Raw genomic sequence first — 19,202 nt, forward strand, 5'->3', positions numbered from 1 at the left:
GAGACAGTCTATTCCTAAGGAAGCCGGAACTTGGAGACTTCTATCACATCTCCCCTTAATTTCCTTTTCTCTATGCTAAACAAACTGCTCCTTCAGTTGTTTCTCATAGGACGTGTTTTCCTCACCCACCAACATCTTGGCCACCCTCTAGTTTATCAGTGTATTTTAGCATGGCACCAATAACTGGGTGCACTAGTCTTCAGCTGCATAGACTAGAGTGGAACTCTATTCCTTGTGATCCGAACACTCATGCTTCTGTTAACGCCACTTAAAAATTACATTAACTTCTTATAAAGAGCCACACCACACTGCCCTGCTCATGTTCAGATTGCAATCAACTCAGACACCTGTATGTTTTTAATGCTAAGCCAGGTCTTCCCCATCTTAAACTTCTGTCCTTTTTGTACCTGTTTACAGGACTTAACATTTATCTCTACTTTCATCATGTTGGCTCAGTGTTGCAACCTGTCAAGGTCATTCTGAATCTTGATTCTCTGTTCTTTGATATTAGATCTACTCAGCTTCATGTGATCTGCAGTTTTTATAAGGATACCCACTATGCCAGGCATCCCCAAACTCTGCCCTCCAGCTGTTTTGGGACTACCAACTCCCACCATCCCTAGCTAACAGGACCAGTGGTCAGGGATGATGGGAGTTGTAGTCCCAAAACAGCTGGAGGGCCGAGTTTGGGAATGCCTGCACTATGCCCTCAGCCTAGTCATTTATAAAAAAAGTTTGAATAGCACAGGAACCAAGGCTAGGGCCTTGTAGCAATCCTCTTGAGACTTCTTGCCATTAAAGGAGCACCTGCTGATTATGGTTGCTCGCTGAACAGTAGAATTGACCAGCCCATATTTATCATTTTGTGAATAAGAATATCACGGGAGACTTGATCAGAGGCTTTGCTGAAATCAAGATACACTATGTCTATCTCATTGCCATGAACTACCAATGCATTAATTCTTTCAAAAAAGGGTAAGGCTTATATGGATGATTTATTCTAGATTAAACACATGATGAATGATAATCAGTGCATTGTTTTCAAATGTTTATGGACACTTAATAATCTGTTGGGTATCAGTGTTAAGTTGAGTGGCGGGATCCAACTCCCCCCGCCCCATTTTGGAAGATAGGGGCAATATTTACCCAACTCCAGTCTTACAGAACCTCATCTGTTTCCCAGTAATTCACAAAGATTACAGGAACTGTCTCTGAAATAAAACCTACAAGTTTCTTCAACAGCTTGCAGTATAATTTATCTGGCCCATGGGACTTGAACTCACATATTAGCAGTGTCCCTGGGCTGCCTCACCTCATAGCATTTGTTCTACTTTCCCCAGTTTGAATACAATTCCACTTAGGGGCCACTGAAACAAAATTGGAATTGAGTGGTTCTGTCTTCTGTCCATCACCTGTCATTAATTTCTTCATCTTCTCCAAGCAGCGGACCTACCCCTTTCCTGTTCTTCTGGCTCTGACATATCCAGTGAATCCCTATATTTTTGTTTTTAGCATCCCTTGCAAGCTTTTGCTTCTTCCAGGCTTCAGCCTTGCTGAAACCATCTTTACAGGTTTGGGATCCTCCATCAAACTTGTCCTTCCTCATATATGCCTCCCTCTGTCTCCTGGATGTGTCTTTTTAAAGTCTCTGCTCATTGGAGAGCTCTTTGTGCATTCACACTGGCCTCTTTGGATGTCTCCTGTTTTCTCACTGGAATGGTTTGCGACTGTTTTTTCACTATTTCCACATTTGAAAATCTCCCATTCCACTTGTGCTCTTTTTTTCTTGTTCAGAATTTCTAGTCGTGGAATTCTATGGCTTCCTAAAGCTGTCTTTCCTTAAAGCCCAAGGTACAAATCCAACTTGGCTTTGTTTGTATTTCCCTTACTATCACATAGGAATCTGCTTTAGACCAACGCAGACCACTGATTGGTGAGAATCAGCACTGGCTGGTAGCAGTTTTCCAGGGTTTCAGGCAGGATTCAGTGATGGCCCTACTGGGAGACACCAGGGATTGAACCTAAGACCTGTTGCATGCAGACTTATGCTGTGCCACAATATATATATCACACGTTCCAAGATGATACAGTTCCCCCAAGGCTCACACCACTTTCACTTCATCAAGCAGGTCTTTATTAAGTCCAAGATCTCAGCTCCTTCCTTGTTCCTTTGGCAGGTTGATCAGGAAGGCAAAAATTTATTAGACGTTTGATTGTTAGCAGATGCCAGGGCAGTTGAAGTCCTCTATTACAACCATCATATTCTCTTTTTGTAATCTGTTGTAAAAAATCATCACCCACATTTTCGACTTGGCTGGGTAATTTGTAGTATGCTGCCACAATGATGCCACTTTTGTTTTTCTCTCCTTTTATCCTTACCCAGATGCTTTCAACAGAGCTTCCACTCTCAGATTCATGGATTTCTGTGCAGGTGTGTGTGCTTGTGTCTGTGTCCCTTTTCCTTTCTGGACTCTATTCCTTTAGAACAAGATACTGCCATCACTTCTAACATCCATTCACAAGCCTCGTCCCATCAAGTGTCAATGAGACCTATTGGGTCAACTTACCTGCCTGTATTAGGGTATTAAAATCATCCTGTTAGTTTCCTATACTGCTGTGTGCTAGTTAGTACATAGACATTGAAATCTATGGGTGCCTCACCCTGTCAGTTTTCGTGCTGTATTTACTGGAAAGTTGCTAGGCATTGCCTTCATTGCCCTGTGTTTTCCTTTCTTGTCTCTCAAAAATGGCTCAGTTCTTATCTCTGGGCTTTGGGTTCCCTTCCCTGCAGGGTTAGTTTAAAGTCCACGTGATGAGGCTTGTGGGGCTCCTGCCAAACACATCTCCCCCATCCTCATGAGTTGTACCCCATCTCTTACCAGAAATTCATCATTTGGGTAGCGCTGGCTGTGGCCCAAGGAACCAGACCTTTCCTGATGATCAGCAGGAATGGAAGACAAGTGTTGGATTTGATGAGTCTCTGCATCCTCTCTGTTGTGTCTTGGAGGGCAACACCACTCTTGAGATAACATGTCATATCTGCACTCAGCTGTGTCTCTCTGGGGAATCTCTTGTTCAGAGGAACAAACTGAAAAATTCCATAGAATATATGAGTAAACACTAGGATGTGACTTGGTTAGCATTCTCAACCCTGACTTACGAAATTTAAAGGGAGAGCCTTTCAAAAACACTGTGAAGTACTTCCTAATTTTATCTGTAATATTATGTTCTTTATGTAAACTTGCATCAGCTATTTTTGTTTTTGGAAGACATCTCAATGGAAAATCTCTTTTGCAGGCTTTGGGAGAATCTTTAGGACAAGGGGATGACCATAAAGACATGGATATCATAACCAAATTCTTGAAGGTAGGTAGCCTAACAAGCAAGAACCTCTGGCCGGTAAGCAATCATGGCTGGGGCATCATCATTTTCTAGGACTATTCTATTACATGGAAAATGTCGATTCATTTATAGTATGATATAATAATAATAATAATAATAATAATAATAATAATAATAATAATAATTTATTGTTTATACCCCGCCCATCTGGCTGGGAAATAATTACAACCCAATCAGATACATATCAATCCAGGACTTCCGGTAAGATGGCGACGGAGATAGCAGCATAGTCAGGTTCGCCTGCCTTCAATTAAGATTTTAAGTAGGTTTTTTAGCCTTCCTGGACTCTAATTTTACAGTTTTAATGATTTATTGGCTGCCTTATCACCTCACCACTGCCCCTGTTTTTCCTAGTTAACGTTTTATTGTTTTATTGGCTTGTTGCTGTGCTACTGACCAAGCTGGCCTCCCCCATCAACAAATGCCTAAAGGAGCGGCTCCTGTGATTGATTGGCTGCTTTGATTCCTGGCTAAAAACTTGGACTAACATAGGGAGCGGCAGCCCCACGCTGCTCTCTGGTGTTGCGGACGGCTACGGCTTAATGTTGCTCGTTTCGGATGCCCTTGCCGTGCTTTTTGGAGCTTTTTGGAGCCTAGTGGTTTTGTTGCCTGTTGGGCTTTGGCTGATGCCGACTTTGACTCCAGCCTGAGTGATTTATTACTTCCTTATCTTATTGGCATTTGGCTGCTGGAGGTTTGCCTACCACATCGAAACATCTTTCCAAGTGCAACTATAATAGAGGAGAGAGGAAGAGAGAGGAAGGGAGGAAGAGAGAGTACTGAGCTTTACTTACACTTCGGAACTCCACGCAGCTGGCGGGGCACAGCGGGGGCAGTAAATTAATGTTAACATCACTGGAGGGCTTTCAACGCCGTCGGGAAGTATCACTACATAGTCTCTTCAGCAAGTAAGATGGCGGTTCAAGCCAGATAGGATTTCATTGCCCTCCTCCCCTCAACGTTTCATCTGCCACGGTCGTTGTAAGTAATGCCGCTGTAAAAATTTATTTCATCTATCCCCATCTATCTCTGACCGCTAGATCGTGAACTGTTGGAAAGTCTGGCATGCAGTGGACCACAGCCACTTCTAATTAATTAACTAGACGTGGAGCTTCTGGGGGAGAGCGTTATTTAATGAGAGGAGTGCTAATTCCAGCTTGTCTAACTGGGACTAAGTATTTTCACATCAACATTTCCCACATAGCTCCATATACTCTACGGAGATGGTGCTCACCAGACAGAAATGTAAAGTTTTGGGGATCTCCCCGATGCAGAGGGTTGAATCACTACCAGTAACCTCGCAGAAAAAAATTTGGCATTATTTTAAGCCTAAAACAAAAACGCCCATATGCTCCGAGTCCCCACTTCTCCACGATTGGTCTATTGACCGAACATGGTATGGGAAGGAACCTGATATTGGTGAGGAGAGAGAGGGGATCAGTCTGGCAATGGAGATGGCTCAGATAGTCTCCCAATCTAGTGCCATCGACACTCTCGTAGAACATGAGCAAGAACGAAATTTGAAACGTCTGGAAGTCACACTAGATGGATCAGTCAATGCAGCCAGCCCCAGCGAAAAGGCTAGGATGGAACCCTCAAGTGCGACGAGAACAGAGGAAAATCCAAGTCAGCTAAAAGGAGCCTGCTGGGACACAGATAGCAATATCTGTATCCTGATTGGGCTTTTCAATGAAATGATGAAAGAATGCCAAATGCACATAAGTAAAGAATTAGGACCAATTAGGAACTTTCTTACGGAATGTGTGGGTTTGCTAGTAAGCCTGACTGAGTTCATCAGGAAGGGAGCAATCTCACCCCCCCCCACTCCAGCGGCTGAAATTCCAACAGAGCCCAGTAGCTCGGAGAAGGTCCCAAAGAGAGCCACTCCCATGTCTACCAACAGTCGAGTCACACCCCTCACCTAAAAAGAAGCATCGCCACCAAAGAATACACCCACTTCACATGAAGAAGTCTAAAAACATAAAAGTGGGAAGGCAGACTAAGAAATTGAATTTTTCCAAGCTATTCAAGCTCCTGGAGAATCTCACAATAAAGGAATCAAATACAAAGAATACTAAACCCGTGACCCCAAAACAGAGCATTATCCAGCAACCTAAAGTGACAAGCGCTTCACAATCCTCTAACCCTCAATCAACGAAAGATCGGAACGAACAACTAGATAAAGACTGGCAAACCTCCTCTGCTACTGTGGAGACTATCACCCCCATTCGCAATAAGATAACTCAGAACAATCAAACGCTGATCCTCAACAGAAGCAGACTGGTTATTTGCCCTATGTACAACTGTACAGAATTACATTCACTGGACCAACAAAGAACGTATATATTTTAAAAAATTGACTTAGTACTCAGAGGCCTCCTACTACAAGGTAATGTTATCAATGTAGATTTTCTTCCAAATGACAATAAGTATAATCGAGTGATGCTGACATTTAAAGATGACTCGACCGCAAAACAAATATTAATTAATAAGGAGAAACTGCAAAGGGTGGGCCTGACAGTGACTCGCCTATTCGAAGTGCCCGGCCCCCCCTCGCAACTCATCAAATTAAATAAGAAAGACATCTATTCAAAGGTGGTGGAAAACAATAAAGCTGAATATCAGAATAACCACCAGTCGCCTCACGAACTGGACACCCCCCCACACAACTTCTCCTTTGAAGAAAATACCTTAATTAGTCAATTCTGGACATTCCCACCTTTAATACAAGCTGAAATCCTAGAAAGATTAGAAACGCTAAGAAATAAGCTGGCTGGGAGAGACTTATATAAGGAAACTAAGGTGGATGTCCAAAGAAAGAGCAAGAGCCCTCCCAAAACGATCATCTCACAAGAACCCGATTCAGCGGCTCGTCAACCACGTAACCTTCAGATAAAGGCAGAGATTAATCTACCTGCAATTAAGAAAGTACAACTCACAAAGGAGAACAATGCATCGCTCCCTATAAGGAAAAACATGCCTAAGGAAACTTCACCAGGCTTCTGGTCCAAAATGAGATATTTAGATGAAGCGGAATTAGGCCACAACCAGGTAGAGTACCCCCAGGAGGAGGCCTTGTATAGCAAAGGCCCAGTCTCTACCAATGTGAGCACTCTATATTTACCATCTGACACCATAGAATACCTGGGCAGCTCTCCATGTAAGGATGATAGTCAGCTGCCACGTGGAATGGTAAACTCCAACAGTACCTTGGAAGATAATTGACAAGGAGTGGATCTTGGTAAAGCCAACCTTAGCTTTTTATCATGGAATATCGCAGGATGGCAAAAAAAGGCAGCTGATCCATCCTTTGCTAAATTTATCCAAGGCTACGACATAGTTTTTTTACAGGAGACATGGCTCACAGGGGACCTAGAAGTTAATGGCTTTTCCTCAATGTCCCTCACAGGATCTCCAAGCACTAAAGGGGAAGAGTCAAGGGTGGCCTAGGCATTTTAATATCTACAAGGTTGAGGGCGTCCTTAGTAAAGTTAGAGACACTGAAACTTTATTGATTACAGAATTGAAAGGTATTGGCTTTAGGCATTGGCTCCTATCGACTACCCGGCATGGGAACCGGGAAGGGTTGTCCACAAGCCGTGGGAGTCCTGTTGAAGTACGCCAACTAGGATCCCACGGGTGTCACCGCTCGGGGGCGTGCCGGAGGCCCTTACCTCCCTAGGTTTCGGACAAGGCCACGCCCCCCGGAGTCCTCTACCGGACTACCCCTTTCATTGGGGGGAAGGTGATGGCGCTTCCTTCCCCCCCATTCATTTGCATAACAATTAACCCCTGCCAATGCCTAACCGCCAATACCACGGAAGTTGTGACATTTGCTACGAGGTAGGCGAAAAAACCAAAAGGCTCGAAATGCGCCAAGTTGGAAAAATTCCTACCAGGCCCCTTGCGGCGACCAACCGAAGTCCATAGCAAGGTCATTGCTAGCCTAGCCTCAGGGAGCCTAACCTCAGGGTGGGCGGGATGGGAAAACCTCACAGCTGGCAAGGGGAAAAGAGGGCGGTCCCCGGGCGTGCCTGGGCTTAAATAGGCTATGCCCCACTTCCCCGACCCGCTGATTGGCGGGCCGGGTCGGAGACACACCCGGGGATTCCCTGTTCACGCGGGGGCAAAGGCCGGCCCCCGCGCGCGTACTGGCTATGGCCGTACTAGTGAAAAGCAGATTCTTCACCCTGCTATTGATTAATGTATATCTTCCCCCCCCCCCAAAGAGGCAAGTAGCTGATTAAAAACACCTGGCATGGGCTGGAAACATACATTGATGGTTTGATGACTCAAACCCCTGCAGCTTCAGTGCTAGTGGCTGGTGATCTTAATGCCAGAATTGGCCAGTCTGACGAAGCACTATATGCACACTTCCACGACTCGCCACCCATCGTGGAAGAAAACCATCTTATACCTACCAGACTCTCAAAAGATAAGGGATGTAATTATGCAGGTCTGTGCCTATTGCGTCTTTCTAACAAGCTGGACCTGGTCATACTAAATGGGCGCAAGAATGGGGAGACTTGTGGGGAATTTACTTTTATATCAAATGCAGGAGCTTCCACCATCGACTATGTTATGGTATCATTTAATCTCCTAAATAGAGCCCTTGAGTGCAAAGTGGAGGAGAGGGTTGATAGTGATCACTTACCGCTCTGCCTCCTCCTGGATGCAAGAAAAGACTTATTTTGCAACGATAAACTTGAAGCCCCCAGGTCCTCCAACATGGAGTTGAGATACTCACGTATTAGATGGTCCGAAAAGCTGAATGCCGAAACATCTGAAAGGCTATACTCGGACATATTCCTCATGAGAAGAGATAATCTCTTAAACTCACCATGTTCTGATTCTAGAATAATCTTGTTCCAGGATCTGATCTCACTTTTGCAACCCTACCTGACCCAAAAAAAGACATCGCGCCAACCTTTATTCCCCAACAAATCCAAACCCTGGTTTGATCAGGAATGTATTGCTACGAAGCGTTCTTTGCTGGATAAGTACAGGAATTACAAATCCACGAACCTACCCTTGCTTCCTGCGGAATGGTTCGAAGCCAAACGTAAATAGAAAGATCTGATTAAAAAGAAAAAGCTTCAGGCCCAAAGGGGGGAGTGGCAACGTTTATTAGAGGCCTCTCGAAGGAAAGACTCAGCCACTTTTTGGAAAATAGTCGCGAAAAGTTGGCAAGACTCCCCGATTGAAATTGATTATACTATACCAGTTGGGATTTGGGAGGCTTACTTTCTATCCTTATATACATCAAATCAACATCTGCAGGCCATGCCCCCAGCTCCGAGTGATATTGGCGCCGAATGGCCCCCAGTAGCAACAGAAGAGATCTATAGGCTCATCTAATCCCTTAAACCTGGAAAAGCACCCGGCGTAGACAATATTACACCGGAACTCCTTAAGGCTAATGTTGAATGGTGGGCCCCTGTGCTAGCTGCCCTATTTACCAGCGTAGATCAATTGGCCACTTTCCCTGAGGACTGGGGACTAGCAATCATCATCCCTTTATTCAAGAAAGGGAGCCGATCAGATCCGGCTAATTACAGGCCAATCAGCCTCCTAAGTGTCATTAGCAAATTGTACGCTGCCCACCTATGCGACAAATTAGTGGACTGGTTGGAACAAGACCACATTCTTTCAGAAGCACAGGCTGGTTTTAGGGCAAATCGGTCAACTTTAGACCAGGGCCTTGTTCTCCAACATCTTGTGGAGAAATATACATCAAGAAAAGGAGGTTCCCTATACGTGGCCTTTATAGATTTCAAATCTGCTTTTGATTTAATACCGAGGGACAGGCTTTGGGGAAAGCTAAGCGCCGCAAATATAAACAAACGCCTACTGTATCTCATCCACAGTCTATATGAAAATACACGGATCCGGGTAAGGTGAGACCGACAGGGCCACCTATCCAAGGAAATCCAAATCCACCAGGGGGTCAGGCAAGGGTGTGTCCTTGCGCCTACTCTATTTAACTTCTATATCAACTCGCTAGTAGGAAATATGGAGAAAGAAAATGCCCATCCCCCCAAATTGGCTGGTACGCCCCTCCTGGTCCTTTTATATGCGGATGACACAGTCTTAATGTCTTTTTCTTGTGTTGGATTAAGAAAACTTTTGAGATCTCTTACCAAATATTGCAGCATCGAAAAATTAACTACAACAAATCCAAAGTCATGGTGTTCTCTAAAAAAAGGAGGAGGCATAAATGGAGAATAGACAATCGCTCAATAGAACAGGTAGCAACCTTTAAATACCTGGGTGTAACCTTCCAGGAAAGGGGCTCCTGGCGCTTTCAGATTAATAATACTATTGCAAATGCAGAAAGATCTACCAAAGCGTTAATAAGATTCTTCTATGGGAAAGGGGGCCAACACATACCGGCAGCCTCCCAGGTCTTTGCTGCCAAAATACTATCACAATTGTTATATGGATCCCAGATCTGCAGCTTTAAAAACCTTACTCTCTTAGAGGCATTCCAAACTAAGTTTTTCCGCTGCCTGCTGGGGATCCCCTCTTGCGTATCCAACATAGCGGTCCATTTGGAGGTTGGTCAAATTCCTATCAGTACTCGGATATGGATATTGAAGATCCATTATTGGCTAAAGCTTATTTTCTTCCCGGTTGGGCTGGCACCTCTAACCTTACTAGATACCTTCCAATCCAAATGGAAAGCTACATTGCTGGAAAAGCTTAAAGGCTTGGGGATCCCACAGCAGACTCTGATAGTGACAGGCTTCGAGAAAGCTAGGACTACAATTCGCCAGCGTATCTGGGACATAGAATTACAATGCCGCATGAGCGAAATGATTAAACATCCAGCGATAAGGGACCATGGGAGAGGTTTCTCTCCAGCTAACTATCTGTCAGGTCTTCAGGTACCCAAATACAGACGGTCTTTTACCCTCGCCAGATTCAACGTTCTCCCTTCTGCCTTACTTCAGGGCAGATTTGAGGGTAAACCATACACAGCACGGGTCTGCCCTTGTGGCTCGTTGGAAGTTGAAACTGCTTCACATGTACTATTACGTTGTCGTTTTTATGAGGATATACGTTTGACTTTTATTACACCTGTTTTGCAAAAGTCCAGGAAAGAATCGGAACACCATAGTTTAAAACTACTGCTAGAGGACAAGAATCCCAAGACTACATTAAATGTAGCTAAATTCTGTGCGTCTGCAATCAATCGCAGGAAGCAAGTGGTATCCCATAGTGACCAAACCCCTAAATGTTAATTACAGGGGGCATGCTAATAATTAATTTTAATTTTTATATTTAAATCCTTGTTATATTCATATTGTCCTTTGTATTTCTGATATTTTTTATGATCTGTGATATTGTGTGTGTTGACGCTGGTCTGTGACCGTATTAATAAATTCATTCATTCATATCTATCCAGAATTAACTAACATTGCAAGTACTATTTCTTTGTAAGTAAATGAATGGGGTTGCAGCTTTAGTTTATGGACACTGTTCATATTTAGCCACTGTGTGGCAGTATGGCTTAAATTTGTTTGTCATCTTCAGTTTCTTCTTGGAGTCTGGGCTAAGGAGTTGAACGCCAGAGAAGATTATGTGAAACGTGGTGTACAAGGCAAACTAAACAGCGCCACTCAGAAGCAGACAGAATCATACCTGAGACCTCTGTTCAGAAAACTTCGGAAAAGGGTAACTTCAGCAACACACTATCTTAAGTCTTCTACTAGATTTAGGCATGAATGTTTTACCAGCAGACAATTCTTACCCTCCATTCCACACTTTGTTTACAATCTAGCTTGATGATGAGAACTCAGAATCTCACACTGTTTTGTGATGTTTGATTGACCTAATAAAGGTTTTGCCGTATTAGGGATTCTGGAATTAAGCAAGACTGCTTTTTTCAGTCACCCTTTTCTAACTATGTAGCACAGTGGAGGGGAATTTCCAGCCTGTGAACCAAAGTTGGCCTGTAAGCCTCACCATTGGGCTTCCAGGCTGTTTTGGCTAAGCCATGCTCAACGGCCCTACATCTGATGCCATGTGTGATGTCAGGTATGAGGCAGGAAAGGTTGGGACTTGGCCTAAAGGGGCTTTACTCAGTGTGTTCCAAATGGGGAACAACCAGCTGATTTTCGGGCACTTTGTAAGCACTGTGCTCAACCCTAGTGAAGTGCTGAGCACAGGGATTGCAAAGGGCCCAACAACCAGCTGATTGCTGTGCTTTTGGGATGTCACTGTGACATCAGGTGCTCCCACACACCTGTCACAGTTGGCCGGTGGAGTGGGGAGGGGATAAAGATCTGACCCCTGGGGCCAAAATGCTTCCCTACCCCTGATGGAGTGTGTGCAGTGACATTTTCTTTTTCACAGACGGAGGAAGTGAAACAGACCGCTAATCTGTACAATACCAGGGGATGAAATACCTTTCTGGATCTTCTACTTCAGATCCACTGACATGGCCATTTTTTAATTTGCCAGTTTTCTTTCTAGTCTTAGTTAACATTCACTTTTTCAACATGTCTGTTTTTGAACAAGATCAAGACAGTAATTCCCTTTTTATAGATAGAAATTAAGGCTGATGTGCAGTAACCCACAGGAAGTCACATAGAAATCCATGGAAGAGGAGTAGAGATGTGAAACCTTTCTTCGAGCCAAACTCATCTCTCTTGTTAGTCACACTTGTGTTGAACTCACCACACTGTGGAAAACAGGATGCAGGAGCTTTGTGGAGCAGGACAGTTGACAATGGTAGGGGAGAAGGCAGGAAGACTAAGAGTAGGTGGAGCCAGTCAGTGACAGGCAGATCCACCCCGTGACTGGCGGCATGGAAGAAGGCGGGCACAGGCAAGGGATTGGCGGAGGGAAGACAGATGGGTGAGGCTGTTGTCGTTTAGTCGTGTCTGACTCTTCGTGACCCCCTGGACCAGAGCACGCCAGGCACTTCTGTCTTCCACTTCCTCCTGCAGTTTGGTCAAACTCATGTTGGTAGCTTCGAGAACACTGTCCAACCATCCTGTCCTCTGTCGTCCCCTTCTCCTTGTGCCCTCCATCTTTCCCAACATCAGGGTCTTTTCCAGGGAGTCTTCTCTTCTCATGAGGTGGCCAAAGTATTGGAGCCTCAGCTTCAGGATCTGTCCTTCCAGTGAGCACTCAGGGCTGATTTCCTTAAGAATGGATAGGTTTGTTCTTCTTGCAGTCCATGGGACTCTCAAGAGTCTCCTCCAGCACCAGAATTCAAAAGCATCAATTCTTCGGCGATCAGCCTTCTTTATGGTCCAGCTCTCACTTCCATACATCACTACTGGGAAAACCATAGCTTTAACTATACGGACCTTTGTTGGCAAGGTGATGTCTCTGCTTTTTAAGATGCTTTCTAGGTTTGTCATTGCTTTTCTCCCAAGAAGCAGGCGTCTCTTAATTTCGTGGCTGCTGTCACCATCTGCAGTGATCATGGAGCCCAAGAAAGTAAAATCTCTCACTGCCTCCATTTCTTCCCCTACTATTTGCCAGGAGGTGATGGGACCAGTGGCCATGATCTTCGTTTTTTTGATGTTGAGCTTCAGACCATATTTTGCGCTCTCCTCTTTCACCCTCATTAAAAGGTTCTTTAATTCCTCCTCACTTTCTGCCATCAAGGTTGTGTCATCTGCATATCTGAGGTTGTTGATATTTCTTCCAGCAATCTTAATTCCAGCTTGGGATTCATCCCGCCCAGCCTTTCGCATGATGAATTCTGCATATAAGTTAAATAAGCAGGGAGACACCTCATTTATCCTAGTGGATTAGCTTCCAGTGCTCATGTTTTTCTCTCCAAGGATAGTGAAGCATAGCTATGAGGACACTCAACGCATTGCAACAGTGAGCTGCCTGCCTCTGCCACTCAGATTCTCCTAGCCTGGAGCAGAGCTGGAGCACGACGGGAGTGGTGGCTGAGTTGGTGGGGTGGCTGGGAAAAGCAAGGAGAAACAGTACTCTAGACAAAGCAAATTAGTGGGGTTGGCTGCTTCCCTGCAGATTTGCAAATATATAAAAGCTCCTGTAAGTCTGAACCCTCCACTCGTACGCAAAGGTGTGTTCTTTGTCGCAGCATAATTACCCACTTGAGGTCAAGCTTCTCTAATTCTGGTCTGTCTCTGTATCAGGTGTGATTGGCTTTTGCAGCCACTCTCAGTGCAGCAGAACGGCTCGCTTTCAAAGGAACTAACATGCTGCTCTGGAAGTGTGCCTGCTTTGGTCGCTCAGGCACAAACAAAGGAGCGGGGTTTCTCTCAGGCTGGCTAGTTCTTACTTTCTCCAAAAGTAAGCGTTTTTGGCTGTGAGGGTTGATCATGTCTGTGGTCTTATTTAAGATATAGTGTGGTATGAGAATCACGAGTTTCGTTGCCTACTTGATATTTGCTGTTTTGTCTTTAGAATATCCCTGCTGACATCAAGGAATCAATAACGGACATTATCAAGTTCATGCTGCAAAGGGAGTATGTGAAGGTACTGAACTTTTACAGAGTCAATGATATTTGTGTTTTGTGGCTTAATTGGCTTGAGGCAGGTGCAGGCCAGATCTTCATCTTCCATCCCTCCCTCGAGCAAAAAATAAATAAATTGATGGGGGGGGGTGGCGCATCTACCTCTCAATCACCTGGTATCACAGTGATGTGAAGTGACATTTGAAGCCCCAACAATTAGGTGACTGTTGGGACTTCAAAGCACCATTGATCAGTGGGGCTTCAAAGTCCAGCCCAGGACTCTTTGCAAAGAACCCTGCACTGTGCTTTGTAGCCCCCACAATCAGCTGATCGTCAGCACTTCAAATCACTGTGCAGAGCTCTTTGGAAGCTGATTGGCAATGCTCCTGAAGCCCCTTTTGGCCTAGCCCAGCTGTATTTTTAACCACTTGCATCTGATGTCATATGGGACTTTGGACGATTGGCGACTAAGTGTGACTTTGCCAAATGGCCTGGGGGGGCTAATTAGGCCTCGTGTTGGAGGTTCCCCACCCCTGTATTAAGGGATGTGAAAGTGTCTCTAGCTTAGCCCTTCAGAGAAATATTATTAGCTCTAATAAGCATAGAAATGCAGGTTCAAACATGTATAAGTTGTTGTTTAGACCTTCAGGTGCAGGGATGGGAGAACATAATGCATTGTATGATTCTTTGAGACTTGGACCGGCTAACATTCAGGTTTGCATGTGGACATTGTCAGACACTGACTGGGCAGGGTGGGTTAATCACATAACGCTATCCAAGCTTCTGAAAAGTTCTGTGTTGATTAATGAGATCTGGGGAATGCTGTATTTTATAGTGGTTTTTTGTGTTTTGTTTTAAACTGATCTAGTAAGATTTTTACTGTTTCAAGAAATGCTAATTTTGGTACCTTGTCAGTGAAAGTAATAATTATTGTGAAGCCATTTTGCATAAAGCTTGTAAGCATGAGGACTGCAGGTGTGCTCTGGCCTGTGGCTCTAGAACTATTAGCCACAAAATTGGCTTTCTTTTAGCTGTCCCTGCAGGCTCTGAGCCTCCCCTGGTGCGTTTTGCCTTGTCCGTCAGTTGCCTGCCTTTATTTCTGCAGGCTAACGATGCCTATCTGCAGATGGCCATTGGGAACGCTCCCTGGCCTATCGGCGTCACTATGGTGGGCATCCATGCGCGAACTGGTCGAGAGAAGATTTTCTCAAAGCACGTGGCTCACGTTCTGAATGATGAAACTCAGAGGAAATACATCCAGGTGAGATAAAGAGTGGTGGGTCCATTGTCCGGAGAGTCACTTTCTTTAATCTTAAGCGTTCAGCATTTGGAAGCACAAATAGGAGGCTTAAACCTGCCCCGTTCGGCCCCGGGGCTGCAACTCTCCCGCGTCTGGTCTTGGTTACCAGCATGCCATTCTTGTATTTATCTCTGCAGGGCTTGAAGAGGCTGATGACCATTTGCCAGAAACATTTCCCTACCGATCCATCCAAATGTGTGGAGTACAATGCGCTGTGACAATGTGGATACGCAGGTTATGAGAGAAGAAAGCAGTCTCTATGAAATGCTCTCAGTTTGGGAACTGGAGTGAGCCGGGGTGGGAGAAGAAAGGCATGCGGCTTTACTGAGGCTCAGTCGCACAGATCATATTCGTTTTGTCTTTTGATGAACCTCTATGTCTTCTTCAAGTCCTGGGCTGGAACATGTTGCTGGCTTGTCTCGCTAGCTTGAGGACAAGTTTGTATATGTGTGTGTTTTCCTTTAATTTTTATCAGAGCAAAAGTTCAGTTCTACCTTGCCTTTTAGATTTTGAGCCTCCTTGCTTTATAAGGACTGATTTCATCACAGTTTTGAAACATGTATTTATCATTGTACATAGGACCATTTTAATTTCTTGGTACTTCATTTATAGGAAAAATATATTTCTAAGAAATGCACCCAAGCTTTTGATTGATTCATTGATTTTTGTATCAGAAATTATTTTTCATGATTGTCACCAGGACACTTAACTCCACACTGTGGTGTGAGAACTTTAGGGTGAACAGAACTGGTCCAGCTAAACTGGTATCCTGCTACCTCTGTCTTTGTGCATTATGACTTCGTTATCCTATAAAATGCTATCTTGTTTTTTTGGGGGGAGTCTGGAGGATTTTTCTGGCACCAAAATTTGAACAATAATTTGTAGGATCATGATAATTACACTCTTAAGTAACAGCTAAAAGGAAAAGATCTTTCAGAGCACCCTTCTCCGACTTTTACCAGGAGCAGGGCCAGCGGTGCCCTCTCTTCCTGGCGCCCGTGCGCCAGCCCTGTTTCCCTTTCCCTCAGGTGAAATCCCCAATGGAGAATGAATCACGAGCGATAGTGGGTTTTCTTTTGGGAAAACAGGTTGCAAACAGACTTTATTGTAACAGATCTGAAGAAGGAGTTTTGGTTCTTCCTCTTCCACATAAATGTAACAAACAGTGCTGTTGCTTTTTATTAAAACGTAAACTGTCTCAAGTTATAGGCTGTATGCTGTTTGGGCTTAAGGTTACTTTCTTCTAGGCATTTTCCATAGATCAGACTTCTCCACTCCCACTTCAGGAACGTTGGCTTTTAACTGGACTGTTTCCCTGCAGACCCCCAAATCCTCCTTGGCCTTAGAACCACCATTGCCCTTTTCTGTCAGAGGACCCATACAGCGTGCGTGGCTGTGCCTTGCCTATTGTAACCCGGGTCTGCATCTTCGCTCTCCTCACCCCCTCACAGACCCCCGTCTCTCCCTCCACTCCGCCTCCCTTGCAACTCTGGCCAGTTAACTCTTTGCTGGCAGGGGGAGAAACACTCGGTGACTCAACCTGCTCAGTAAACAAACTTTTCCGTCACACAGGGAGAGGTTGTAAAGATTTCTTTGTTACCACTAAATAATGGAAGTTTGAATACTCCTGAAGTAGTTTATCATTATTTTTATGTGAATAGCCCTTTATAGAACTGCAGTAAAATGACAGTTCTCTGCTCCTACCATCTGACATTTGACCCAAGGAGAGGTGAAAGAGAGGCTGGGAGGGAAGGTGGAGGGGACTGTCAAGATGGTGAAGAATGCATTCCGTTTGTTTGCACACTCTTAAGCTGACAGATTTAGAAACAAAAGCAAAATATTTGTACCATGAATAAAGCATCAACTAACTATACTTTCCAGACACAGTTTTCAGCAAGAAACTAATCCATTTTAAGTGAAAATGTTCATTTAGAGATATGGATTGGAACATGATTATCTTTGGGATTTCATGTTTCTCTGAACTTTGTGGTACCCGGATGGATTCACCAACTCAGTGTGTTAGTGGAAGCCAGCTCAGTGACTTCTGCTAGTGCAGCCTGGCTTTTGCAGCAGCCCATGTCCCCTTGTGTGCCCCTGCACCTCCCCTACATTGCCCCAGAGGGTCAGGAGAAGCCCCAGCACATGCATGGTGGGGGGAGAAGGTGCTCATTTCATCTGGTGAGTAGAAAGGCTTTTCCTGGAAGAATAATGGTAATAGTGTGGTGCTGAATTCAATGTTTTTTCTCAAAAAATAGCAGAAATGTGTATTTTAAGATAAAGTAAATTTAGGAAGGCATACATTGAGATAAAATATGTACGAGATGGGAGCAGCAGAAGAAAAAATGTTAAAGTAATTGTATTAGAGGGATTTCTGTAAGGTAAGAGTGTGATATATTACACAGTAGAAAAGAGTTTGAACAAAAACACTTTGGAGGTGTGAGTGAGAAGTCAATCCATGAAACAATGCAACTATTTAATTTGAAGTCAATTTCGTAAAAAATAGGAAATTCAATAAAATTTTATATATAAAAGATAAAGTATTTGCTTACAGAATGCTCTCTAGGTAGTATTTTGTGTGTATTAGCAATGCACAGATGAATGCAACAATGGAATGGAATGGATTTAAGAATGAATATATGCAGAAATGGGTCACACCAGACATAGACTGATCATTTGCCTAATAGTCCAGGTTGATAAGCTCCGAGATTAGGTCTTTCAAAATGGATCTCAAAAGCAAGAGCAGATTTATATGGAAGGAAAAAGTCATTGAGGCAGTCAGGTTCAGGAGCTTGAGCTTAATTATACTTGTTCATTCTTACTGTGTACATGGTAGGGATTGGGAGGTCATTTTCAGGACATAGGCTGCGATGAAAACATTAAGTGTTTAGTGTTCAGCTTGCAGAAAATATGAAAATGTAAGTTCTGAGGGTGCATTCAACAGCACTTTTAATGCCTTTAAGTTAATTCAGTGCCTGCCTTATTTGATGTGAGGGCTAACAGAACACATGAAATGTCTACACCAGCTGTTCCTTGGCATACATAATGTTCATGCAGATAACAATGCTAACCATGCTAATTGCAAATAGCTAAAGTATGCAGATTAGCCAAGGTTCTCTGGTCCATGACGTTTCCATTACAGCTCTGAAGCTTAATGAATTTGTGACAGTTTACGGAACAGTATCCACATTGACTTCCAAGGATGTGTCTTGCAGCTTAAATTCTTCAAATGTACATCAGTTTTGTTCAGAATAATGGTAGTAAGACTGTGTTTCCCATATTTCTGATAGTTCAGGCAAAATTTTCTTTAAAATGGAGACAAAACCACTCTTATTGCAGAAAATGTTTATTTTTAATAAATAGGAGTAAAACTCGCTGCTTTCCTTGTGTGCTGTGCACTGACCACGAATACAAGCATGACTCCCAAATGGCAGGAAGCATGCCCAGAACAGTAACTCATCCAGAGATGCAGGAAGCAGCCTCCTCTGAAGGTGTGCACCTCTGCTGTGCTTTCACTTGGAGAGACTTGGAACAATATTATTACCTCTGAAGCAAGAAGCACAGTACACTTTCCTCCCTCTCTCCTTTCACAGAGGTTGATAGGAAAGACATGCGTCCACAACATGTAATCTTTCAAGGACACACCAGGCAGCCTCTCTTGTGTGGGTGGATACTTTGACCTAATGGGCACTTTGGATTATTTAATAACAACTTGGGACATTAGGAATTACTGTGTGAGGGAGGGTTATTTAGGACCACTTGAATACTTGAGATTCTATTGCTGTGTATGGCTGGAAGATAGAGTGTAGGAGGTTCTTAATTTGTAAATATGTAGGTGCTTTGGTCTCTGAATACTGTATTGATAGTCCACGTGCACTATTCTCTTTCAGGATGGTTGAAACTGTCTTAGTAGTTCATTTGACAAACTTCTGGAAGTCTCTCTCAGCTCAGATTCTTGCATGCACTGAAGTTGGCAGGGTTTTCATGGGGTTTGATCCTGTTGTACCTTATGAACAATTCAAGTTCTGCCAGTTCAGGATATTTTCATCTTT

The 19,202-nt window shown here is 43.9% G+C and overlaps 1 protein-coding gene across 6 annotated transcripts in view; it reads left to right on the top strand.

Moving 5' to 3' along the window:
- Positions 1-16,359, top strand: part of PRPF18 (pre-mRNA processing factor 18) — a 39,229-nt gene extending 22,870 nt beyond the window's left edge. For 4 of the 6 annotated variants that reach the window (XM_053404811.1, XM_053404810.1, XM_053404809.1 and 1 more), the window contains 6 exons: positions 2,384-2,431; positions 3,298-3,366; positions 10,939-11,079; positions 13,804-13,875; positions 14,959-15,114; positions 15,291-16,359. In XM_053404811.1, coding sequence (XP_053260786.1) covers positions 2,384-2,431; positions 3,298-3,366; positions 10,939-11,079; positions 13,804-13,875; positions 14,959-15,114; positions 15,291-15,371 — 567 coding nt within the window. In that variant the 3' untranslated portion in view covers positions 15,372-16,359. The remainder of the gene's footprint in view (positions 1-2,383; positions 2,432-3,297; positions 3,367-10,938; positions 11,080-13,803; positions 13,876-14,958; positions 15,115-15,290) is intronic. The other 2 variants (XM_053404813.1, XM_053404814.1) reach the window with 1 other exon arrangement.
- Positions 16,360-19,202: the final 2,843 nt, after the last annotated feature.

This window comes from Podarcis raffonei, chromosome 10 (assembly GCF_027172205.1).
Source record: "Podarcis raffonei isolate rPodRaf1 chromosome 10, rPodRaf1.pri, whole genome shotgun sequence".
In the NCBI taxonomy this organism is placed as follows: Eukaryota; Metazoa; Chordata; class Lepidosauria; order Squamata; family Lacertidae; genus Podarcis; species Podarcis raffonei.